At 39.4% G+C, this 26,582-nt stretch overlaps 2 protein-coding genes and 1 pseudogene across 2 annotated transcripts; 2 read left to right on the top strand and 1 right to left on the bottom strand.

Annotated features, from left to right (window-relative positions):
* The first annotated feature begins 831 nt into the window (after positions 1-831).
* LOC141799525 (transcription factor HES-5-like) lies at positions 832-2,445 on the top strand (annotated as a pseudogene).
* Positions 2,446-6,324: 3,879 nt separating this feature from the next.
* her12 (hairy-related 12) lies at positions 6,325-7,446 on the top strand. The gene is made up of 2 exons (XM_074681979.1): positions 6,325-6,429; positions 6,541-7,446. Exons 1-2 carry the CDS (start codon positions 6,361-6,363, stop codon positions 6,922-6,924), a joined length of 453 nt encoding a protein of 150 aa, XP_074538080.1. The 5' UTR covers positions 6,325-6,360; the 3' UTR covers positions 6,925-7,446.
* A 3,811-nt stretch (positions 7,447-11,257) lies between these two features.
* On the bottom strand, positions 11,258-17,222 carry tas1r1 (taste receptor, type 1, member 1). Its single transcript, XM_074681923.1, has 6 exons — positions 17,038-17,222; positions 16,583-16,910; positions 15,716-16,486; positions 13,553-13,771; positions 12,864-12,984; positions 11,258-12,379 (listed from the first exon to the last, which is right to left on the bottom strand). The coding sequence occupies exons 1-6, from the start codon at positions 17,220-17,222 to the stop codon at positions 11,457-11,459; spliced, it is 2,547 nt and encodes an 848-aa protein (XP_074538024.1). The 3' UTR covers positions 11,258-11,456.
* Positions 17,223-26,582: the final 9,360 nt, after the last annotated feature.

Below are 26,582 nucleotides of genomic sequence, written 5' to 3'. Positions count from 1 at the left end.
ACATGAAATAACCTTTGTTTCAACAGCATGGACAGTTTTTTTATTAGAGCTGTTATAGTTGAATTAGTCGTGGTTTTGAAGCTGTCAACGGACTGTAAAGTGACAAGTCTGAAACACCTTTAAGATTCTGTGATCAATTCTAATTTATTCATTTGATGAACAAAATAATAGTAACAAAAAATCAAAATTTAGAACATATTCTGTTAAAACATTTGTTTTTGATTCCAGCTCTTCTAAAGCTACTTTAGTTTTGAAGAAGCTGTATTTCTATTATCTGGGATCACAGAGACATCACCGAAACAAAAAAAGTGTGAGCCACAAACAGTCAATCTCACAGGCTGCAGACCAGAGGAAAAACCATAAGTGAACATTAAAACAGTTGTTTCTATACTTCTAAAGATCAAGCCCATGACACTGATCATCATTTCTGTGAAGAAGATAAATACTCTGAGTGTAGTGTGGATTAAAGCAGGTTGTGTATCTGTTTCAAGTTTAGTTTTTAACAACCTCTCCTCGTCCCTGAGACCTGTTGCACAGCTTCATGAGTAAAGTCTGCTGTGTCACACCAGTGGAAGTGGCTGCATGTTGGCTCTTTCTAATGCCTGGCCCTCTGTAACACCCACGTGTGCCTGGTGGCAGAAGCACTTTGTGCTCAATTACCAGGCGGTAGAGATGACATGAGACAGCGGCGTGCTTCCCTCTGGGGTCACCACTTTCCCATATCAACACAAGCACAGGGTCAGTCTCCCAGCTCCATCCCCCTCCACTCCCCACCACCCCACCCTGGGCTCTTTCTCTTGCAGTCTATTCCTCCACCTGCTCCCCGGAGACACACTCATTGTCCCCATGGCTATAAACACTTCATTGAGCATGTGGCAGCCCTGTGTTCCTCAAAGCCCTTCCCAGTGCTCCTATTGGCCCAGGGACTGTGAGAAACTTCAACAAGCCCAAGACCCACACATTCATATGGAGATTTGGGTGTATAAATACAAGGCTGAGGCAGAAGGGAGAGCAGCTCAGACTCGACTGGCTCTTCAGACCGAGCAGGAAAACGCTCTACAGCTCTACAGCTCTACAGCTCTACAGCTATGGCACCCACTGTTTTTGGACAAGCAAGCTATGCTAAGGAGCAGCTGACTCCAGCTCATAAGGTAAACTTCATTTCTTGATTGTGCCATTAACTCCTCATTGAGTTGTGTCTTCATCATAATTTTAAAATGTCAGGATATGTTTTCTAAATATTTCTCTTTTATTTTCCAGCTGAGAAAGCCAATGGTGGAGAAACTGCGCAGAGACCGCATAAATACCAGCATCGAGCAGCTGAAATCCCTGCTGGGTCCTGAATTTCTAAGGCAGCATCCTGATTCAAAGCAAGAGAAGGCAGACATCTTGGAGATGGCGGTGGCCTACCTGAGAGGCTGGCAGAAGCAGCATCAGCGAACCAGCATGACTTCTGGCCTGATGACGGCCAATGATGGCTACTCCCGCTGTGTGCAGGAGGCCGTCAGCTTCCTGTCCCACTGCAGCGTCCAGACTCAGGCCCACAGACGGCTGCTCGGCCACTTCCAGGGTCTACAGGTGTCCAGCATGCCCTCTACCCTCACCCCTCCAGGCTCTCCTCCTCATCAGGTCAGCTCCAGCAAAGGCCAGAACCAGGCCAGTGGGGCTCTGTGGAGGCCGTGGTAGGATGGAGGCACAATCATCTTCACATGGAGATAAAGAGACCTACGTCTGTGAGCGTCATGGACAGACTGTTAGAGACTTGTTGAAGTCTGTTTTCTTTTGCTTTGACAAAAGATTTGATATTGTAAACTTGTTTTATGGGTTTGGTTCATGTGCACCATGTGTCGGTGCTCACTAGAAAACCTGAGTTCATTCAGGTTTTACCGAATATATGTACATACACCATGTGTATATACATGACATACTTCATGAGTATGTGTTGTACTTCTGTGAACCTCTTATTGTCTCTCTGAGGGAGAAAGAAATCCAAAATGTTTGTTTTACAAACGTCACTGAATTAATTTTTACAACCCACATTGGGTTGAAACTACTGAAGTGTCTGAGACACTATAAGAGTTTATGTTTTAACAAATGTCTATCCCTGATACTGTGTATCATCGCTGAGTATTTCACCAGCTTTGGTTGATGAACGAACAACCTTTGAATGGATCCCATGGTTCCACTTGTACTGTAAATCTTAATGTGATTGTACTCGATGACTCTGTGTATCTCGCCCTCTGACTTAAATGTGAAAGGTCACTGTTGGACCTACCTGATGTTAAACTGTGTTGTTATAAAAGATGTTCGTCCATCCTCTGATGAATACCTTTCATAAAGGTGTTTAATGTTGAAATGAATGTTTCTAAAAGAAACTGCTGAATTGCTTCTTTGAGAAGTTTTCTAATGAACTCAAGAAATAAACTGAAAGCTTCATATGAAGTTTTTCAAACTGAACTACATGTTGTTTCCTACTTTATTTACACGCAAGAGCCAAATGTTAGAAATAAATGTGTATAACATTACTCACAACAACTATAGTGTGGTGGATTATTGAAGAAAGAACTGAGTGAATTCCTAGTTGTAGGAGAAAGCAGGTCATTAGTCTGGTTGGATCTGAATTTGGAAGTAATTTTGTTATAAATCACACTTTCATTCAGTTGAATAAGTTAAGGGACCAGCATCATACAAATCACTGCTGTTAAAATATACATGTGACCAAAATTGCTCAATATGACAGGATTAACGAAGGCTAATTCTGTACACATTAGGTTTCAATTGAGGAAGAATTATTCCCAGATATGTAGAAAGCCATGAACACAATCACCAACCTTGATGAATGGTGTCTCAGGGTGTAGGGAAATAAAGTTTCCAGATTGGACTTCTATCTTTTGCACACAAACATAAAGATTAAAAAACTGAGTTTTTTTTGTACAGTCAAAGTTTGAGCAGTCTTGAGTGCTACAGTGAACATTAAATCTGCGCTTAAGTTTGTCCCACTATTTGTCATTAAAAAAATGTGAATTTTGATTGAAACAACTTTTTTTGCAGCATCAGTCTTTATTACTTCTGCAAATAAGTTAAAAATGCTATTTAAAACACAAGCAGTCAATTACGGGTAATTAAATAACATCTAATTTCTAGAAGACTGGCTTTTTTTGCATCATATTTTGTTACTCTGTATTTTCCACAGCCTTCATTAAATTTTGTTACTCTGTATTTTCCACAGCCTTCATTAAATTTTAATCATATCTGACCTTGATGCTGTGAAACTGCCCCTAAAAAATGTGTAACTAGGGAATGAGGACATCCCTGCCTGTCACACGTCCCACTTCTGCTGTGGTGGTCATGGCATGCTGTCTAGGGCTTGAATTATGTTTCAAGTACCACAAAAGTCTTTCACAACTTTTTGTGTGTGCAAAAGTTGTGGAGAATGTGGCATGCCTGGGACTTTCTCAGGGTCTAGTTGGCCAGGCCAGATGGTCTGGCTAAAGCTGCTCCCCCTCCTCCCCCCTTCAACAAGAGATCAAACACCGTAGCTAATGTGATGTGTAACAAGACACACTTCTATTGTTCATGTCTTGGGGCCAGTGAATAGACACAGAGTGTGGGAAACGAGAGATACCACACTCACAGAGGGATGGCTGACGGGAAGCCGCTCTGCGCCGCCACAGGTCTGAACGATGGCTGAGACTTTATGGCAGGAATTTAGAGCTCCCAGGCTCCTGGTGGGAGGGGCGCTCATCTTCACACACACTTGTAGACAAAAACCCCAGCAGCCGTGTAGTGCACACTTACTTTTAGCAGAGGCACAAATTCACACAAACATGGTGACAACAAAATCAGCGGAGAACAAAGAGAATGGAGGCAGACATGGATGAGACTTAAAACACTGAGGGATTCAGTAATTTTTGATGTTAGGTATATTAGGATGGATAACAACTCAAAGATATGAGATGTGTTATCCCTAAACACATGAGAGAGCAAGAAAATAACCATGGGTGAAAATTATCTTGTGTTGGATAGGCCCCTTTTTTTTTTTTTTTTTACAACAGTAAGAATTTTGAAATAGATGAGAAAAGGGAATATGCGAAAAAACTTCCTGGTGTGAGAGGAAATCAAGTGCTGATATGAATTATCACCTGTTATGAATTAGTATAAGACTATAGGGATAACCTTTGTATGATTCCTAGAGTTTCAACACCCCTGGATGCATGTGCCCTGATAGAAATTAACAGATGTTTAATTATCTATTTTTATTTGTTATTTTGTGAAAATGTGTTTAAATTGTAAATTAACTTATGGCACTCTGGTTAAACACTGACTTATACCAAGGTTTAAAAAGGTTGAGGCTTGTGCTCCTGTGTTGTCTCTTTAATCCAGTAGATTTTCATTATTTCACAGGCTCCAAATTTTAAAACTTTCTTTCTTTTTTTTTTTTCATTTTTAAATTTTCTGAATTTATACAATAACCTACTTGTTATTTATTTATTTATTTATTTATTTATTTATTAACTTATTTATTTTTACATTATTTTAAGAGACATTATTTTTTACATTATTATTTGCATTTTTAATTAATTAATTAATTAATTAATTAATTAATTATTTTTTGGCGGGGATGTGTGCTTTAAGTAAAAAGGCTTCCAGTCTATAAGAGTCATTCCTTCATTTCTAATTAAGTAACATCTTCCTGTTGTTGCTTTCCCGCCTTCACTCAATAAAACCTTTTAGTTTTGTGTTTACCTTTAGTTGTTGAAACATTTAAATTAAAAGAGTCAACAAAGATTAAAGTCAAGCTGACCACTCTGTGCCAAGCAGTGAAGCCAGTTGACTTGATTTTTCCCAGATGGACCAGGACACAAAGTTTCTGTTTGTCCTGCAACAAAAGATCAATTAACATTCCCAGAGGGACACTGAATAGTGGCATGGCTTTTGTAGCTCATTTACTCTGATGTTTGGGACTTGTGGGAAAGTGAGGACACTGGACTACTCACACTGCACCCATAAGGCTGGCCTCACATCTGGGGCCAGCAAGTGATGGAGGCCCACAGAGGCACACTGCCAGCCCACTCATAATAACATTAACTTAATGCTAATTTGACACAGTTCCTTCGGCAGAGCATGTAGAGCCTCTTATGAAGAAAGGTTGCCTGAAACTCCTTTTCTGGCAGAAATCATGAACACAACGTACGAGAAGCAAAATCCCAAATGCAATCTGGTTCACCACACATCTTGAATTAGCAGTTCAGTTTGTGGAAAAAAGGAAGAAATACTCATCATCAAGAATGAAAATTTGTTTATGAATCTTAGCAAACACCAAATGACTGGTGAGTATTTCAGTGTGGTAATGCTTACTCTTCTGATGAGCTCACACTTTTAATGTTACTTTAATCTTACTGCACTTCCTCATAAACACAGACACCCCCCTACCTGAGAGAGGACAGGCCTCAATAAACAGACGATTCAAAAGAACAACATAAATTTGAGGACGACAAACTCAGTGAGAGTGTGATCCTATGTGCTCCTGAACTGGGATTTATTATATTTACATGATCTGAGACTCATGCTCCTTGGAAATATGCATCACAACTGACTACATTTACTCCCTGGAAGTGTTTCAGCATAAGACATTTTTGCTCACCTGGTATAACGCTTCATATAATCACAGTCTACACTAACACAAAATCCCTTTAACATGAACTTTGACATTATTCTGCATTATGAGGCAAAGCGACAGGTGGCACATTCAGAATAATTCAGAGTATTTAGTGACTAGTCTCCTGCCACCTGTCTTTTCTTATTGCAGTGTATCAAAGTTATTGTAAAATATACCCTTCCTTTATGTCAAAATTTTTGCCCTGTGTGAAAAACTGAGTTATTTCAAATTGTTCCTGTTTTTGCACCAAAACTCTTTTTGGAGGGAGCTGAGCTTCTTTGAAGGCAAAAGTGAAGTTAAACTTATATTGTTTTATTGCACTGAAGCATTTGGCCTTTATTACACACACATACCCCTTTGAAGACACTCCTTCTCTAGGTTTCATTTCCTCTTTTATTACATCTAAATAAATCAATGCTGACCCCCAGATGGATTCTTAGATGGCAGCTTGATAAACTGCTAATTACCTGTTGCTTATCTTGGGAAGCCTGCCTCACACAGATACTTACTCTCAGTGTTATTGACATGTCTCCCATTGTTGCGCTGGGAGTCCCACTGGTCGGAGTGTGGGAACCCCAGCCCTGCCTCAGCTACATGGCTTTGTTATGCTAATGTCTCAGTATAAAATAAGGAGCAGCTCCCTCAGAGACATCAGAACTAGCACCACTGTCCAGAGGAGACAGCTCACTCCACCTACAGACATGGCTCCCTGCTCCACCAGCTACTCCTCTATTCACCACATCAGGATCTCTGAAAGAGAAAATATCAAAGTGAGTATTAGAGAGGACTTCCAGGACTATGCATTCACTTTTAATCAACCAACGTCTATATTTGTTGTGGATTTGAATCATTAATTTACTTATTTATCTTTTCTTTTCCAGTTGAGAAAACCTGTTGTGGAGAAAATGCGCAGAGATCGCATCAACAGCTGCATTGAGCAACTCAAGCTTATTTTGGAGAAAGAGTTCCACAAGCAAGAGCCCAACTCCAAGCTGGAGAAAGCTGACATCCTGGAGATGACTGTGAGCTTCCTGAGGCAGCAGCTTCAGCCAGGTCTCTGTCAGAGCACCCTCAGCCAGGGCTACTCCTACAGCTGGAGGGACTCTGTGAACTTCCTCACAGCTGGATCCAGCACGGAGGCCTCTGTCACTTCTCTACAGGGACAACAGCAACTCCATCAGACCCAGAGAACCAGCACCTCCACCACAGTCTGCTCCACCACCCTGCAGGACAGCAGCAGAGGGCCCATGTGGAGGCCGTGGTAGAGACCCAGACACTTAACCTCAGAATTGAGGGGATTTGCACTCTGCCTCACTGTGTAGGAAAGATATTTCCAGCCTCCCCCTTGATGGTGGGTTTCTTTATTGTCTCATCACATTGATGGACAAGTAGTAAAAGCAAAGCTCTCACTTATTTGAAGATTGTCCTGCTTTGAGTTCAATTCACACTTAATGTTCGCTTTTTATTTGTGTTTTAACTGTTGATTCTGAGTGGCGATGGTTTGATCAAATCTTGTTAAATGACGGTTTACTCCAGTGGAGTTTAAGTTTGGACCGCTTGATGTAGCAGTATATATTTGTCATACTGTGTTACACTGACAGCTGGCATTGAGAATATTTCTCTGTGTTTTCTTTTATCAAGACCAAATTTTATGTAAGATGATGATGATGTGGGTGTGAGTGGATGACCATGGAAGTTTGAATGAAATGTTGGTGTTCCTGTTTTTCTACCACATTTAGGCTCTTAAAGTGTGTTTGTGACATAAAAATTTGTATGACAATTAACAATAAAAGGATACAATCATTTGAAAAAGTTGGCCTAAGAATATTTAATCTACCAAGCAAGCTAAACATTTCATACAAAAGCTTATTTAGTCTACCTCTGCCATTTTAAAACACGTCTGTTAGAGAGCAGTCTTTTTTTTTTCAAAAGCATGTTAAACTTCTACTGCAGAACACATATCACTATGTTTCATGTACAAATGTAAACTCATGGTAAAGGTTATGTTTGGGCTACATATGCTTACAATCTTTGTGTAAACTGAATGGAATCGATTCATTCAAATAATCCTTATGGAGCTGTGGTTCAGACTGGAGAAATCTGTTGAGAGGCCCTACACAAAAATACCTTTCAAACAAAAAAAAAAGTTTAAAATTACCACCTTTTTATTCACTTGCAGATATCTAAAAAAGACATCAAAAATCTTCAAAAATAAACTTTTGTCAACACTTTAGGATGTGGTTAACAATTCTACCCTGACAATAAATCAAAACAAACACTTTTCCTCTGTAATAAATGTTTAAATGACACACTCTGCAGCCATTGGGTGTGTGGAGGTAGTGCAGGGGTTTGGTTGATTAGGAAATGTTTCATAATTTCAAATATTTGTTCCCAGACATGTAATTTGGTCATGGTTAGAGATTTGGTTATGAAATGTAGGGTTAGGATTTAGGGTTAGGGTAAGGGCCTGGTTAGTTTAGGGTTGGTGGGTTGGTTAGGGTTAGCCGTTTACACGACAACGGTTTTAGGGTGAAACGCAAAAGTTTTGTTGCGTTTCAGCCTCACGTTTACACGGAAACGGTGTTTCAGCCGACCTAAAACGCAGACTTTTGAAAACGGCCTCCGGAGTGGGATTTTTCAGAAACGCTGACACCGTTGCCGTGTAAACAGTAATAAGCCGGTGTTTTCAGTGGAAACACTGACGTCATACTCTGCCTCGCGCCCATACAACAGGACAACAGTACCGTTGTCCTTGTGAACTACTGTGCTGTGCTTGTGCTGCTCAATCTGCTGTATCTGCTGACCGTCTTTCAACAAAATGAGCATCTTTTGCTCCACTTTTTATCTTAGTATTCCCCAATACAACAGAAGATCGGCTCAACTCTACTTCGGTGGAGATCTCCGAAAAGCTGCTTCTGGATATGACAGTTATAGCACCACCTACAGGCCTGGCATGCTTACTACAGGGTTTTCAGTCCAGCATTTCCATGTAAACGCAGGTTTTTTTTTTCACGGCGTTTTAGCGTTTTCAGATTAAACGTTGTCGTGTAAACAGGGGGGTTAGGGTCAGGGTTAGTCACATGCCAGGAATAGGGTTGTATCTATTATCGCTCATGGGTTAGTAGGGTAAGGGTTAGGGTTAGGGTAAGGGTGAGGGTTAGGGTTGGCCTGAAAAACATCGATGACTTCTGATCTAAACTGTTCTCCTGCAGCTTTTGGTGGAGAAAAATATCTTCTCTTGGCGCTGCCCAAGTAGCTGCCTGTTGCAGCAGCTCTCTCGTCTTTGTCCGTTTCTTGTAATTTCTTCGTCTCTTTTTCGTCATCTTTGTATTTGGAGTGGATCATCACTTTGTATGGTTCATTGTCGGTCACGGACACCAAACTTTTTGTGGCTTCGGCGATATTTTTTACTACTTTTCTCCTGTGTTTGTCTGGAGATCCTACATGTAACCATGGCTGCATTGTTTACATGCGAAATCAGCTGTTAGCAGCCTGTAGCATGTCAATGCTAACTAGTGTAGGGCTTGATGATTTCCCTCGAGCTGAGGAGGAGGAGGTGAGGACGACGTGCTGGTTCTCGGATGTGAGCTGGGAGGTGACGACGTTGACCTGTCCTTCCATCCATCGTTGTTGGGAACGTGGGATCTAGCCCCGGGGGATGGACGAGCTAGCTGTGCTAACCCAGCGGCATCGTGCTGTTCACGGACGTGGCTGACGGAGTGGACATCGGACGCCGCTACACATCGGAGGAGCTTCGCCTGCTGTGAGCAGACAGGATCCAGGAGACAGAGACTGAACAGACTGCTGGGGAGGCTCAGTCCTGGACCCTTTGGAGGTGGAGACTGGCTGAGGTGGAGACTGGCTGGGCTGGAGACTGGCTGGGCTGGAGAGTGGTGGACGAGTGGTGGACGGGATGTCGTCATCTAATTTCTTATGGACATTTTTGCACTTTCTATACTCTTTCTTACTTTTGTTTTCTTAAATGCTGCGGTGACTTCTGAATTTCCCCTGGGGGATAAATAAAGTATTTTCTATTCTATTCTATTCTATTCTATTCTCTTATATGTGGGACAGCTGTGGCTCATTGGTATAATGATTTATCAATTGGAAGTATGACCATTTTATCCCAGCTCCCACAGTCAGTCATATATGCACTGAACCTCAAACTGCCCCTAGTGAAGTCTTCAACAGTGAGTAAATGGGTACAGATTGTTTGAGTTAATCGGATTCTCTCCCTTCTCTGCCATTAGTGCTCTAATATGGTGTGAGCAGTAGTGTAAAAGTGCTTTGAGTAGTCAGAGAGACACGAAAAGAAGTAAATAAGTACAAGTCCACACATCATTTATTTTAAGCTCAGAAACAACATACATGTTTCGTAAACCACACTTTCAAAACTTTATAGAGCTATAAAAACTTCTTGATAAACTTAAAAATAATTTTAATTTCCCACAAGTTCACTTAATGCATGGAGGAAGAAAGAACTGTCATCTCTGCTTTTTTAGCCATGAGTTATAGCATTTAACAAATAAAGCAGTGCTGCAAATGTGACTTCATGGATAAATGACAGGAGCCTCTGTGTCAGATCAAGCTTTAAGGAAGTGTCCCATGAGGTGAGCTGTGCACTGGGTAAAACCATAAAGCCTCACACCTCTGGAAGAGCAGTTTCATTATTAAAGAAGCCTGTTATTACCATAACAAAGCTATGTGACTAAAAGGGGCAAGGGTTTATCATGTGACACAAATCAACAACTCAGTGAGGTGATCACAGGCTGACCAGGAGAGATTAAACCATCTCAGAGATATTTGTAAAAGAGAGAAAGATGTTCTGTCAGTCGTCAGCAGAGGGTGTTGCTTATCTCACTCTGCAGTCACCCAGGGGAGCATCGGCTATATCTGGTGATACTCCTTCAGGGAATACATAAAACAGGATTGAGGGGGTAAGTGACAAATGGGGATAATATAAATCAGCATACTATAATTGGTGTCACAGAGAAGCCTTTATTTATATTTTTACCTTTATGGTTTGTTTGGTATTACAGAGCCTCTTGAGTGATTTAGAACAAATTCGACAATTTCTTAGTCTGATTGTTTCAAACCAGCTGAAAAGTGTATCAAGTTTTATGATAGGTTTGAATTAATGATGAATATTATTTTAAAATACATCAAAAGTCTGGTGAAAAAATACTCCTGAGCTCTTCCTATTGGTCCTTGCTGCACTGACAATAAAACTCCTGCTTGCTCACCCGTGGCACACTTCTATTGTTGACTGAAGGTATTAAGCCTTGAGTGGACACAGAGACTGTGGGAAAACCAGGCCCGGGCTCTACTCACACATCTACTGGTCAATAGCGCTGACCTCCCAACTACAAAAGGCCTTTTCATCTCCCCTGTCAAACAAGAGCTAGAAGCAGCGTATCCCCCTCTTTCTCCCTCCGTGTGTGTCTGCAGACTTTACTGATTATACTATATATGACACTGCCACTTGTTTTTCTAGAGATAACGTTTAAAAACTACTTCAAATGCAAAAAAAGTCACGTCATTAAATAAAAAAAATCAACAAATAAAGAGAAAAACTTTTACCATTCATCAACAATGTGTCACTACAAATGGTTAATATTTTCCAATTAAAATATTCTGAAAACAACTTAAACAATCGGGAGATACAGAGATAATGATGTCATAGTTCCTCCAACTGCAAAAAGCTGCAAGAAGGCATTCACAAGCTCAGATAAAATCTTTAACTTCAGACTTAAAGAGAAAAGATGTGATACCTGGATGAAACTCCATCCAGCCTGTGCTATTTGCTCATTGTATACATTTGAATACAATTCTGAAAGTGGGCGGTTGTATTCATCTGTGGTTTGAGGACAATGATGTAAATTTTAGGCAGGAAGTAGCCCCCAAAGAAGGCAAGGACGCTGAAGAGTGTGGCAAACACCTGTGCAGCCATAGTGAAGGGACCTCGACTGATGAGGTAGACCGTGAAGAAGCTCATCCAGGAGATCATGTACACCATCAGGCTGAAGGTGACACACTTGGCCTCGTTGTAGTTGGCTGGCAAGTCTTTGCCCATGTAGCTGAAAGAGAAGCAGAAAAAGCTGAGCAGTGACACAAAAGCAAGTTCAAGGACAGCTCCAGGTGAGAGGGTGTTACTGCACTCCAGCACAATGCTGTCCTTGTAGAAGTTAAGGTCCTGGTCAGGACGAGGGGGGTTGATGGAGACACGGAGCACTGATATAAACAGGACAGTGATGGACACCAGGAAAATGGTCAGCTCTGGTCCATGTTTCTTTGTCCACCTGTCGTAGGCCGGCGGCAGCTTGGATGCAAATTTAAAAATGCAGACGACCTGAAGGGAGCGCACAGCGATGCAGGCCAGGCACACAGTGAAGCTGACAATGAATAGAGGCTGTTTGAGGATGCAGGCCAGAGGAGATGGCGAGCCAAAATGGCACAAAGAGCTCATGGCGGCAGCAGTCAGGGCTGCCAGCATCAGGAGACAGGTGCGGCCTCCAGCAGACTTTGCCACAGGAGTATTCAGGTTGAGCAGGAGGACTAATGCAGAGCCAGAGGTCATGAGCAGACAGCAGGCCAGAAAGAAGAGCAGTGCGATGGACAGGGGGTCGTCCCAGGCGAGCAGCAGCACAGTTCTGTTCAGACACTGCTCGCTCTGTGGGGGAGACCACTCATGAGGCAGACACTCCTGGCAGTTTGTGGGATCTGAGGGGAGAAACAACATAAACACATATTTTTTTCATGGAATCAAGTTAACTTTAAAAAATATAATGTGTATATTTCTGATCCTGAAGGAAAAAAACATGTCACAGCTTACCTGTTGGGGCATAAAAACCCATTTTAAACAAGGGTTTGAATGTATTTGAAGCATTCGTCTTAACATATATGGATGCTCAGCACACCCTGCTGGTCAGATTTAGGAACTACAAGTGAAGAAAACCGAAGACCACTGCTCCAGACATTCAACCTCTGCATTCATGGCGATGCTGCTTTCTGCTACTGGTGTCATTTAATTCTATATAATAAAAGTTAAACTTGAAAAGACCTCCTCAGTCACCCATCTTTGCTGTTTGGTAATTTGATATCTTTTAGTCTCACTTGGAGATACTTTTCCATTTTGAAAACACTGTTCTTATCTTTTATTCCACTATACATCCTCTAAATGTCTATTCTTATGTTTATATTTTACCACTTGTGTTGAGGAAGGTGGCAGCAGGACAAGCCTGGCAGTCAAAGCAGCACGTGTGTTGCCCTGTCAGCAGTTTCTTGTGGCCTTTTGGGCAAGGTGGAGAACAGATGGACTGTGGCACCTTAATAAATCCAACAGAATTCAACAAGAACGACAAAATGGAAAGCAGGGGATCAAAATGCACTCTAATAGGTAGATTTAAACAATAATATGATATGTCTAGGTTTACAAAAACAGAAAAAGAGGATATACTGTATGGTCAAATGTATTTAGTTTATATGGAACAAATTGAGCTAAAGGTGTTCTGTTTTGAAAATTATCTTCATAATTTCTTGGAGCTGTTTCTAACATTATTCATAAAAACCTATTACATGTTCTGCTAACATATTCACGCAGATTAATTTGGGAGAAGATATATATATATATATATATATATATATATATATATATATATATATATATATATATATATATATATATATATATATATATATATATATATATATATATATATATATATATATATATATATATATATATATATGTATATTTAATCACTTTTATATATATGAAGGAAAATAATGTGATTAACATTTATTTCATTTGACAACTGGACAAAATTTACATTTTATAACAATAAAAAAGTTTTTAACTTTCAAGAACTTTCACCAAGTTTCAGTAGATCTTACATCTCTCGAGTCTCCTGTCCTGAACCACTCAATTCGATCAGCATCAACTGTAAGTGAAATGGGGTCCGGGCTAAAGGTGCCCACCATTCTGACAGACCAGTCAGTTCCACTCCAAACCCAGGAAATGATGTCATATCCAGTTGGGGGGTCACCATTGACATCAAAGTAAACAGAGGCGTTGTGCAGAGAGAACTGCACCTCTTTGAGCCACCAGAGAAGCTGAGGGACAAGGAAACATCACAAAAACAAAGGCTTTGAGAAGATTAAGTATATGTTGACTTACCACAGGAGTGATGTACATTGTGTTTTATTTCTTTGTTGTAACAATTCTTCCTGGTAATGATTCTTTTACTTCTAGAAAGCCTGTTTATTTCTATTTTAAATAGTATCACATTTTTAAGAAAGATGCATTTGAGGTGAGCAGAGCTAAGGAAGTGGGTTGGGCCTATGAAATATTTGCCACATCTTCTCTGCCAGTGTCAAACATCTTATTCTGTCATTGACTCTGGTTTGGTTTTAATTGGTGGATTTAATGGTTGTTCATTTAACAAATAGGAGCCTCAGCAGTGTGTGGAAGAACAAATGGCCACTATAACTTGGCACCTCCTTATGCTGGTCATCAGCGTGGTCTGTTTTGAAGTGGTATCCCATTCTTTAACCAGTATGGTCTCTCTGGCACTAACAGCACGCCCAGGCTGGTCACAGAAGTGTTCAGTGGGGTTGAGGTCAGGACCATTGGCAGTTCTACTCCATCATCCCGACTCACAAAATCTGGAGGTAGTCATTGAGAAACCCTGCCCTTTGAGGCGAGCTTTCTCACCTTGGGGGGTGAAGTTTGCTCTCAGACTGTGGATATATGGAATTGCCAGTGGTTGCAGAATCTCATCTCAATACCTCCACCAAAAGATATAACTATCAGTGCAGCAATCAGCTTAACCTTCTCTACGCCTTCTCAGCCCTTTGACCCTGAGTGTAACGGCAGTAGGCAGAATCTGGACTTACTGCTGAACATAATGGTCCTGTCAGCACCTTGACATACCAGAAGCTCAAAAAGTCAAGCAAGAGCAGCAGTTCAGCATTGGCAGCAAGGTTATAATAGTTTTGGATTTGTCATTATAGTTTAGTTTTAGTTAGTTAGTTTTGACATTTTATTTTCCATTACACTTAAGTTTTAATTAGTTTTAGAGCAGGCATTCTAGTTTTTATTTAGTTTTGATTTTTGCAACAAGGCTTAGTTTTAGTTAAATTTTAGTTTAGTTTTAGTTGTTTCATACCTTATTAACCAGGTGCAGGATTCAAAAAGGTCAGAGTAAATATTTTGTCATTCTGTTTATTTTCCAGTCCAACATAGTGTTCACTGCTCAGTCAATGCTGATACTGAACTGTTTGCTGCTGCCTTAAACACATGAAAATAATATAAACTTAGTATAAAAAAATATAAGCATCAATTATATAAAATAATGTTGACATAAATTACATAAAAATAATATTAACATAAATTATTAAAAAAAAACCCAATATAATATGAGCTTCAATAAATAAAAACTTGGACTCTGTAACAATTAAACTATTACAGATGCTCTAATTCATTGCTCCACTACGTTTCGTCGCAGCACAGCCAGTCAGTGCAGTAAACAAGCTTGTCCTAGTACGCTGCTATGATGGTGCTGTACGGCACTGACAACAGCCTAAAACTGTCGTAAAATTGGTTGGGAAAATGTGTTGGATTAATTCAAATCCTAAAGGCTATTAATATTGTCAAAAACTATAACTAAGGGAATTTTGTCTATCATTTTAGTTAGTTTCAGTTAGTTTTGTGAACACAAGATACAGTTTTTGTTTACTTATTGTTTATGTTTTCTTTTCTAGTTTTTATTAGTTTGAGTTAACTGCAATGTATTTTAAATTTTAGTATTCGTTTTTAAGTTTCGTTTTAGTTATCTATTATAACCTTGATTGGCAGAAATGATTTGGAAAAAAATTCATGGGCACAACCCACATACTCTCTGCTCTGCGTCCAATCCTACAAATGTATGTTCCTTCAAATGTGGCACCATTTTAAAGGAAAATAAACAGGCTTTCCTTGGTGCAAGATTTATGCCAGACAGCATTTTAACAACAAAGAGATTCTCTCATTATTTGTGCTGTCTCCATATTGCTCACCTCCCATGGATCCACTCTTCTCTTTTGGCACTTTCTGGAATCACAAGCAAGTGCCTTGTTCAGCGCATGAGCCACAGCATACACTGCCTTGTACACATTGAAGGAGGAGGTAATGTCATATGTGTCCATAGGGAACTTGTTCCTGGCGAGGGTGTACAGGTCTGTGCTGTGTAGGCACTCATTGCCGGAGCTCGGTGTGGCATTAGAAAGTCCCTGGGTGACACTGTGTTGCAGTGAAGCCTCAGCAGCCTTTCTCTGAAATTCCTCAAAACCAGAAATGGATGCATACTTGACAGATATACCGAGCACAGTGCCAATAGTGTGAATGCCAGGTATCGATGATATGAGTGAAGATGTTGACCAGTCCTCTGTCCCGATCCACACCTTGTCTGTCATGTTTCGCTCGAGGACATATGGGATGAGGCCACGGAGCTTTGACTTGCTGGAGAAGACAACAATTGTGGTGACTTTGGTTGTCAACAAGCCCGTTACTATATTTCTCATGGTCTGGATCTTGTCAGCGCTGAATGCTGGGATGACTCCTTGATAGGCAATGCAGATGCCGTGGTGTGGTGCTTGCTTGGACAGACTCTGCATTCCTTCCAGGCCGTAGGCATTGTCACTGCCCAGGAGAGCGACCCAGGTCCAGTTGAAATGAACAAGGAGCTGGATCATAGCTGCCACCTGGTTTTTGTCACTGGGGATAGTGCGAAGAAAGGCTGGGTAGAGGAACTTGTTGCTCAACATTTCATTCGATGCTTCATAAGATATCTGAAAACGAAGTGAGAGATTGTGAGCAATACCTCTGGCTTACGGCCATTTCTCTGCTGATCATGCAATGATTTAACTGTTTTGACAAAGACTTACTTGTGGAATGAGGTAAGCCCCCATTAAAGCTGCAGGGGTGAAAGATTTGCTGCTACTGTCTGGACCAACCACAGCCACAGTTCTTTGACTACTGTTGTAGGATGAGTGCTGACTCCCCTCTGCGTCAGATGCAGAGGGACTCCGATAGTGCTGCTCAAGCACATCCAGTGTGGCAAGGATACCGGCTGATACGGAGCAGGTATCATACATCTGGTAGCCCAGCTTCACTCCTGGTAAAAGAGGCTGTGGTCCAGTGCTGTTGTTGATTTCTTCCACTGCAAATCTCATTGCTTGCAGCAAGTGAAATCCGTGTTTGTTCTGGCTTCCTCTAGAAGTGTCAAACACAAAGCAGAATAAGTACAGAGCAAATAAAAACTCTAGGTTACAAAAAAAAGTATTTGGTTTGTTTGTTTTGTAATGATAATAAAGTAAGATGTTCACTGCTCTGTCCTTACTCATTACATTGACCCAGAGCAGGCAGTCCCGGACTTTGTCCATTACTATAATGTAGAGGGAAGAGTCCAGCAATCGAGAAGTCCCCTTCCAGCTGCATCCCTGCTCCTTTTGACAGGTAATCTAGTGCCTCATCAGTTGGCTGTACCATCAGCAAACCTAAGGAAATAAACACAGCCCCAAGCATGTCCTTACTCTACCCTTACTCTGTGGAAGCAGAGTGTGGTTTTCACATCGGATCAGGACCAGCTTTGGAAAGTGTGCCCTGAGGGAGGTACAGATAAGAGCACTACTTTTGCATCTTTCTGGGGAGTGTCGGTTGAGTGAAATATATTTGCATGCCTGTTTTGTTTATGTGACTGTCTAGTTTCCCTCTCATTTAGATGAATTGCATAAATGTAATAAGCCATGACAGAAAAACCTGGTGTTTGTTCCATAAATCTTTAACAAGTGACACACTACAGTAAACAGACAGTTAGATGCTCAGTCTGCACCTGATTTTTGTTAAGCCTTTATTGCTATACAAATACAGATTAATCAAAATTTAAAAACAAGCCTGACTGTGTAGTTTTTTAATGTAGGAATTGTGACTGTTTTGTTGATAATTTGTTCTTCAAAGTGAAGCAACAGATTTGGTGCTCACACCATGCCATAGTCACCACCATCTAACCTCTGTGATGCCTGCAGTTAGTGGAGGATTGTTACTTGTTACATAAACCCGTGTACTGTCTGCTGAATCAAGGTTTTTGTTTTTGCCAGTTATCTCTTGTAAAAGCTGAAAATAAATGGGAAAAGTCAGAAGCTATTATAATCAAAGATTACAAACTACTATTTATACCTTTCTTAATGTTTGTTTCTATAGTTTAGTTTCCAAATTCCCATGGTTATGTATTCTTAAAGTGGTAGAAGCAGTGACATGACTGTGGCTTTATTGGACTAAATTTATACTGGTAGAGGCGCATCTCCAAACAGTTTTGTGTGCATTTCCACTACCTATTGTAATATATTGTACTATATGTTGTTGTAAATAATTGGAATTGTAGATATGTGATTCTGCAGTTAATTGTACTGATGCTATGTTTTGCCAGCCTGTGTTTTCATGGATTTTATCTCATCACACCTAGTTGAACTTTTTCTCAATATTCCCCTCTGATGTTGTAGAAATTGGGTGCGTGAATTTTTCCCTTTGACTTATCTGATCATGTGACTGTGCCAAGGTGTATTTAAGTACTGAGGTACTCTTGTCTGATGAAGAGCAAGAGTGTGCATGAAATGTCGCTTACCTGATACATTGAAAATCTTGTTTGGTATATCGAGACAGATGTCTGTCTAACATGAGTCTGGTTCTGTCCGAAGTTTCTGCCCGTTAAAGGGAAGTTTTTCCTTGCCATTGTAACTTGCTAAATGCTGCAAAGTCCTGTACTCATGGTGGATTAAGATAAGCTAAGACTCCTTATCTTGTCTTGATGTTGGGTTTCTGCTAATAAAATTCTATGTTCACCTCTTCTATGTTTTTGTAAAGTGTCTTGAAATAACATTTGTTATGATTTGGCACTATACAAATAAAGATTGATTGATTGATTGATTGATATCTGAGCCCTGCAGTGTTCAAGCCCTCTTTTTTCTCTTCTACATGACCATGAAATTTACCATGGATTTTAAGACATTTTTTGTTTGTTTATTTAATTATTATTATTTTTGTTTATATATTCATTTTTCTTCCAGACAATCCACATTTTATCTTATTTTATGATAAAGATAAATAAATAAAATGGGGATTTTTGAAAGTAACAATTACATCACCCCATTTGAGTGAAACAGACCCAGTGTGCTCGCTCACTTGTTTACCAGTAACTAAATGTCTGCCATAAAAACAGGACCCCTGCAGGTGTGGCTGTATTTGCATCTTGGCTGATATTTGAGGCTTATTTTGTTAAACACACCTGTTGTAGCAACATGCAATTTGCCTGATAGTCACCCGCATCCAGGAACCAAACCCATTGTTTTGACAGGAATAAAGTGCATTTTGTCAGCCACAAGATTATGGAGGCAAATAGAAATGTAAATCACGCTTGTACAAGCACAAAAAAAAAAAAAATGAGGGAAATATTTGCATCATGGAGTTTTTACCATTTTCAAGTTATTGTTCATACTTTTAATGATGGTATCCATTCAAATATGCTGATCATTTAGGCTGCTTATTTTACATGATATTGTGTTGCAGTTATTGTCAGTGTCACAATTCACTCCTGTGCTTGTTCTTAGCTATTAGGATTTTTCTCAAAGCTTGTACTCATCCTATTGAACTGTCTTTTCTTATTTTGATAATTACTCTATTGGTGATAAAACTATCACTAGAAGAGATGGCGCAAGATTTTCATAGTTCAATCATTTTAATTTTAGTCTCATTATCTTTGATTCTTTATTTGACCGTTTGGCTATTTTCCTATCTTATCTTATATACAGAAAATATAATGTTGCAATTTAAGATACCTTATATAAAGATAGAACTGGAGTGTTTTATTTACAAAAAACCACAAATCAGACTTATATTTAGCTTAAAGTGATGCTTAATGTGCTTCACATATCACGATCTTTTCTTTTCTTAAACTCAGTGGACATTTAACTATGTCATGATTTCAATATTTATTATAAGTGGCATTCAGAGAATAAATAGTAAGAAATAACCGTTTAAGTTTAAGTTGCCCTACATTGCCTGTTCAGAGCGATAAATGGATAATTTCCTTTTTCAAAATTTGTGTCTTTCCCCCTACTCATCATTAAGTCCCAAAGTGTTAATAGGAATAAATATCCCAATATCTGAAGCATTTTATCTATGCTGCACTGCTTTAAAACAAAAACAATCATATAGAGGGCAAAACTGATCAAAGAAAAAAAAGTAATCCTAAAATAGCTAAAAATATAGAAATACATAAAATTATCATAGTTGCTGTGACTACAACAAAAATGTTCAAATAGCCGTGTATAGCTTCAGAAAAACTATACAGCTTCCTTTTACTATCTTTCTCTAATATCCCAAAGATATAGCCCTGTACAGAGGACCAGTTCTTAAATTAGCATCCCTGGATTCTTTTGTCAAAACTGATTTTTTTTTTTTTAGAAAGAGCTAAGATTCTGACAATCAATAATACATTGTTCTGCAATATCTGCAAAGTTTGTTTTCATGAGAGCTTTCAAAAAATAAAAAAGAAAGAAAGGCAAAGTTATAGGATAAAAATATAGGAAGTTGACAGTATTTTAACAGGTATGTTGAGAGGAATTAAAACATTTTTCAGAACTTTTTGGCAAACCAGTGAACACTGTTATTTTAGGACAATGAGAAGTTCATTCTGCTTTCTTTAAAAATGGAAACACATTGACTTAGGCCTTCTGTGACCATTCCGCTCACAGAGTTTTCAGTAAATCCTTACTTAAACTTGAAGTGTTCGGAGATTATACATTGTTGATTAGCTTTAAGGCTAAATATTCAGGGGACTGTCCATGAAAACTATTGTGAAGCGTCAGTGCCAAGCTTTACTTGGTGTCATGGACTATTTATCAAGCACAGGAATGTAAGAAGGACGAATAGACGCTAAGAAAACGCTACAGGAAATCATGATAATATTTCAAAGTGAAGCTCCGTTTCTTTTAACTTTATTTTTTTGTAACAACCTTATTTAACAGTACATGCCACGAAACAATATTATCACGAACAAACAACACAAGGGATAGAAGTAAACACACAAAATTCAAAGTACAAGTTAACAGAGACAAACTAAAACACACATAGGGCCTGGCCAAGGTACGTTTTATCAGTCTGTTTCCTGGGTATAAAAGACACGAACAGAAACAGGAAATCAAGCTGTTTTTCAGTTTTGTACAAAAAACGAAAAAACAGGAAATGGCTTGTTTTTTCGTTTTTGTATTTTGCTCAAAAGACAAAAAAAAGGTCCGTTTTTTGTTTTTACCGTTTTTACACAAAAAAATGATGATTTCACTCAATATTTTATTTTGTTAGTAGCTCGTAGTAGTGAACAGCTGCTCTGCTGCTAATAACGTTGGATAAATTAAATCTAATTCACATACAGACTTCAAAGATAAAAAAATACAACTGCCAGTAAGTGATAATAAAACAAATCAAATTAATTCAAACACACAATCCTATCAAATGACAAGAAAGAAACAACTCATGTTACTTAAAAAGTATTGTCTTTGACTAAATCAGGCACTGCTCTGTATTAAGTAAAAAAAAAACAAAAAAAAAAAACAGACCAAAACCACAAGTTAAAAAAGCAACGGAAGTGTTGATCAAGGGCATGTTTGATCCAAAGAACAGAAAGTCTCTAACATGATATTTCTTCAGATTTTTGCTGCTACATGATTCCCGCCCAGTCCCTGGTCTGTGCTTCACTTCAGACTGCACCTGCTTGATGCACTATCAAAAAACTGACCAGCAGATGGCAGCAGAAACTGTGACTCAATACAAATAATTACATTTCAAGATGTTATCATCCAAACTTATCAAGCTTAGTTTTTTATGTATTAACCTTTCAACTTTTTGTTGTTGACTAGACTCAGAAATATTACAATGTTTAATTTATAATAGTCTTATGACTTTAAGGGTTATATATAGAGGTTAATTATGTATTACAGAATAATACAATATATCCCATAATTACGACATATGAAATTAAAATAGTAGTTATGTAGCCATGATGTTTACAAATCATATATGGTACTTGGTATCAAACTGCAGCTTCTCACTTTCTTCACCATGTGTTTGTTTTGCTGTTGTTGACTAGTCTTGTTCTGACTTTGTTTCTGTTGTGGCTATTCAAATAAAACTTGGAAATATGAATGCTGTGTGAGCTTTCTCCTACCTTTAATAACACAATACACGTAACAAGCTTTTCAACACAGGTGGCCTGTCTTAGTTGAAAGCCCACTCACCACGACAAGGTGCAGGCCATGAGTGGGGACACAGGACAAGACGTACTTGGCGAACGGGACAAACTCGGACGAGACAAACATACAAATACATATAAAGTGGATAGAAATGACAAACAAACAGATACAAATAAAGGGAAAATGAAGTTTTCAGGAATGAAAAGAAAACATAGAACATGGATTAATAGGATATAACATTTTTACAGGATAAAATATCAACTAAAGCAATGCACACAATTCAAATGTTTTACTGAAAATGAATAAACTTTGAACAGAATCAAGTTAAACATATCAAAAGTTTTGTGACAGAATAGTGGAACCAAGGCAGCATTTAGAAGCTTAGAATTCTGGACTAAAACAATTAAGTATTTACAAAACAGTAATAAAACTCATCAACGTATTTACATTACACTGCAGTAAAAAGTTAATTTACTGAGGATTGTAACATTTATTGAATGTGCTAAGTAAAAACTAGAAAGCGAGAGCCTCATTCATCATGAAGTTCATCCTATCTAGTGTTACCTTTTGTCCCTTTGGGTCCCAGAATCATGCTGAAACCTCAGTAGTCATCCATCTGCTTGGCACTCTGGTGTGAATTTGCAGGAACTGTCTCAGCTTTCGCAAACCGTTGGAATTTTTACCGTTTAGAAATAACCGTCCTTCAGACTGTGATGTGTCTTTGCCAACACATCCGATGTTGAAGGGTTCAAATCACCTTAGATGAGCTTTACTTTCGTTATCATTTACAGTGGGGTTTTTTGTCTTTAGTTTTTGGTTCAAGCTACTCTTTTCTATTTGTTTTGAGATGCTGCTCAGTTACAGTTAAGGATTTATTCCTTAATAAATGTATTAGGCAATGTGGGAGGCTATGGATGCGCAGATTATTACTGTTTAGCAGTTTGACTCAGTGAGCTTACAAGACGTGGTGTATAGTCTCTTTTACAGAGTGTGACCTCCAGATTTTTTTTACGGCATTTGTCTATTTGTTAAGTAAATTATTATTTTATTTTTAAGATAACTGTTTTTGTATTGTGATTTTTTTTTAAAAAAAAGGAAAATCAATAAAAAGTGTGTATTTTTAAAATACACACTTTTTATTGATTTCCAGCACTTACCTGTGTTCACTTACCTGTGTTCACTTACCTGCAGACCTGCAAGCACTCCAGCAAGCAGATCCAACAATTGCAGCGTACCTTCACTTCTGGCACCAGCAGATAGAGCCAGTTGGCCAGTTGGCCTCCTCTTCCAGTTAAAAACTTGTTCCTCTGCAATTTTGCCATTGTTTAGGGCAAATTGAGACTGTAGTGGCCATTGGGAAGTTTGACCTTTTTTTTGCCATTTTCAAAAATTTATGATCGTCCCTCGAAAGCCTGTCCTGGCAGCTTTCCGGGAAGTCCATCTTGAGCTGTTGATTCCGTAGTTCATCCAGTTTCACAGTGAGATTCTACTGAGAGTCACTGCAGACTGGTTTGCCATTTTTCTAAATCCTTCCTGTTGTGGCACATTGCTCCTGTTTACAGGCATCCTTTGCTGAGTGAAAACACCTGGCATTTCACAGAAGCAATCAGTGTCCAGTTCTGAAACTTCCAAATCTGAAACAATACCACTGTCAACAATTTTCTCTTTCCCCATGGTACGCAGAAGAATCCTTGTGTTTCTCCCAGATAGATTCAGTCTATCCATCAGACTCAGTGTACAGAAGAATGCTGAACTTCCAGGGTTGAGAAAGGCACAAGTTTCCACCATCTTGTGACCTTTCTTTGTTTTCATCTTCACTGGTACAATAGCAAGGTTGAAAGCATGAACACTCCGGGTTTTTCTTGACTTTTCCCCCATCAAGACACAAAACTCTGAAGTTTTATTCTTGATGGTTCTTTTTAGAACAGATGTGATATCAGTCCAAAACACTGCCTTGATTCTGTAATCCAAGCTCTTTTCTCTGCAGTTTATCCATCAGAGCTGCCACAGTGTCTCCAGTTGATTCCATGCAAGGGGTAGTAACAGGCTGGAAAGTAACAACACCACAACCCTGCTAGCTTGCATCTGCAAAATGATGCAGCAGAGCAAAGGTTTCTTCTCCAAAGATGAGTGGTGCCTCTAACCAGTTAAACCACTGTCCAGCTGATGTTGCAGATACAGTGTCATCCCATCCGAGACCTTTCCAGCACAAGTCCTGGAGTTTGTTTTTTTGCTGAAAAACCACATAATCAAGGATTCCCAAGGGGTCATGAAAGGATCTGACCATCGATTCCTCTTAGTGTCAAGGGTTTACCAATTAGTTCTTCTTCGATTTGTCTCCTAAGAAACACATCCACAGTGCCCAGGGTTTTAGTGAGGTGCATTAATGCAAGCATGCATTGTCTGTGCTCACTGCTCATCCCATGTTTCATCATCCTTCTCTCATCGTATTACCAATCAGTATTCCATGCCATTAGATAGCAGAGAAGTTCTGCTCATTAAACCAGATCCAGAAGCTCCTTTTTCCATGAATACATCAATGTCTGCGTCAAGTCAAAACTGTTCCTGTTTTTTTACTTTTTCATAGTTGCTCCTCCTGTTTCTCAAGTGCATGATTGACGAGCAATTAGTGAAGCCATTTCAGCCACAGCTTTAACTTGTGCGGACAATCATCATCATTATCACTCATAACATGCCCTATCACCCTTCTTTCGGAGTGTTTCCAGTTAGTACTTCATGCCATTAGATTGCAGAGAAGATGTACTCATTAATCCAGATCCAGTAATTCCTAACATGGTCTCCTTCACCATGAACACACCTCTGAAAGCATTCATTTAAAATCAGCTTCAGTGTCCCCAGGTAATAACCATTGTTAGAGATTGCAAAACTTTATCATCCCACCCAAGAGGAAGTCCCCTTTTCACTTAAGAACCTGATGAAAGCAACTAAATTTCTAGTACCTACCTTTTACTTTGATTTGTCTCCAAAGAGATGCATCCACAGTCCCCAGGTTTTTAGTGAAGTGTGTTAATGCAGACATGCATTGTCTAAGCTCACCACTCATCACATGTTCCATCATCTTTCTTTCAGAGTGTTTTCAGGCAGTACTCCATGCCATTCGATTGCAGAGAAGGTATGCTCATTATTCCAGATCCAGAAGTCTTATATGGTTTTCTTCACCATCATTGAGCCATCTCTGCTTCAACTGGAAATGGTTCTTTCCATTTTCACAGCTGCTCCTCCTATTCCTCAAGTGCATGTTTGATGAGGAATCAGTGAAGCCATTTCAGCCACAGCTTTATCTTGTGCAGACAATGTTGCTTAAATAAATGAATTTGATCCATTCTTATTGCTGCTGTGGTTTGATATGTTGTCACAGAGCAGTACGGCGACTTGGTCTTCTCAGTGTAGAGCTCGGGGCCTGCTGGTGGCTTAATCAGGCTGTGTTAACCATAATTGAACATCCTCCATGAATCCAACATCCATCAGTTAGTACTCCATACTACCAGATTGCAGACAAGATCTGCTCATTAATCCAGATCCAGAAGCTCATAAAATGGTCTCCTTTCCCATGAATGCAGCCATGTCTGCTTCAAGTCAAAACGGTTCTTCCCTTTTTTTTTAGCTGCTCCTCCTGTTCCAGAGTCTCCCAAGGGATCCATCGTTTTTATTGAAGTATATTTATGCAAACACGCATTTGAGCCCATCACACATCTCATGTTCCATCATCCTTTATTTTTGGAGTCTATCCAGCCAGTACTCCATGCCATCAGATAACAGATAAGATCTGCTCATAAATCCAGAATCAGAAGGTCTTAAATGGTCTCCTTTAAAAAACCATTCTTTCCTTTTTCACAGCTGCTCCTCCTGTTTCTCCAGTGCATGATTGACGAGCCATCAGTGAAGCCATTTCAGTGAAGTGCGTTAATGCAAGCATGCATTCTTTGTTCTCACCACTCATCCCATGTTCCATCATCCTTTTTTCTGAGTCTTTCCAGTCAATGTTCCATGCCATTAGATCCAGAGAAGTTCTGCTCATTAATCTAGATCCAGAAGCTCTTGAAAGGTCTCCTTCTCCATCAATGCAGGCATGTCTGCTTCAAGTCAAAACAGTTCTGTTTTTCATAGCTGCTCCTCCTGTTCCTCAAGTCCATGAGTGACTTGCAACCAGTGAAGCCATTTTTGTCACAACTTTAATTCATGAAGACAACATTAGTGAAATTTAAGATTTTGATCCATTCTTTCTAGGGCTGCACGATTATCGCAATCGCAATCGCAATCGCAATCGCAATCGCAATGTCAGCACATGCAATTACGTAATCGCAAAAGAGGATATCGCAATCGCAATGTCAGCACATGCAATTCAGATTTTTCTCCATGATAACCAAGCAAATCTGTAGACTCATCATGACACAACCTTTTTCATTAAATCGCAAGCACAATCGCAATCGCAATATTTTCCACCTAATCGCAAATCGCACCTTTTCCCCAAATCGTGCAGCTCTAATTCTTTCCGTTGCTGTGGTTTCATTTGCTGTCAAAAGGAAGTAATTCATCCTGGTCTTCTTGGTGTACAGATTGGGTCCTGCTGGTGGCTTAGGCTGTGTTAACCACAATTGAACATTCCTCCATGAATCCTTCA

This window comes from Halichoeres trimaculatus, unplaced genomic scaffold (genome assembly GCF_033239565.1).
Source record: "Halichoeres trimaculatus isolate MK-OKI-2021-1 unplaced genomic scaffold, fHalTri1.1 fHalTri1_scaffold_11, whole genome shotgun sequence".
Lineage (NCBI taxonomy): Eukaryota > Metazoa > Chordata > Actinopteri > Labriformes > Labridae > Halichoeres > Halichoeres trimaculatus.
This window is presented reverse-complemented; position numbering and strand designations above follow the sequence as displayed.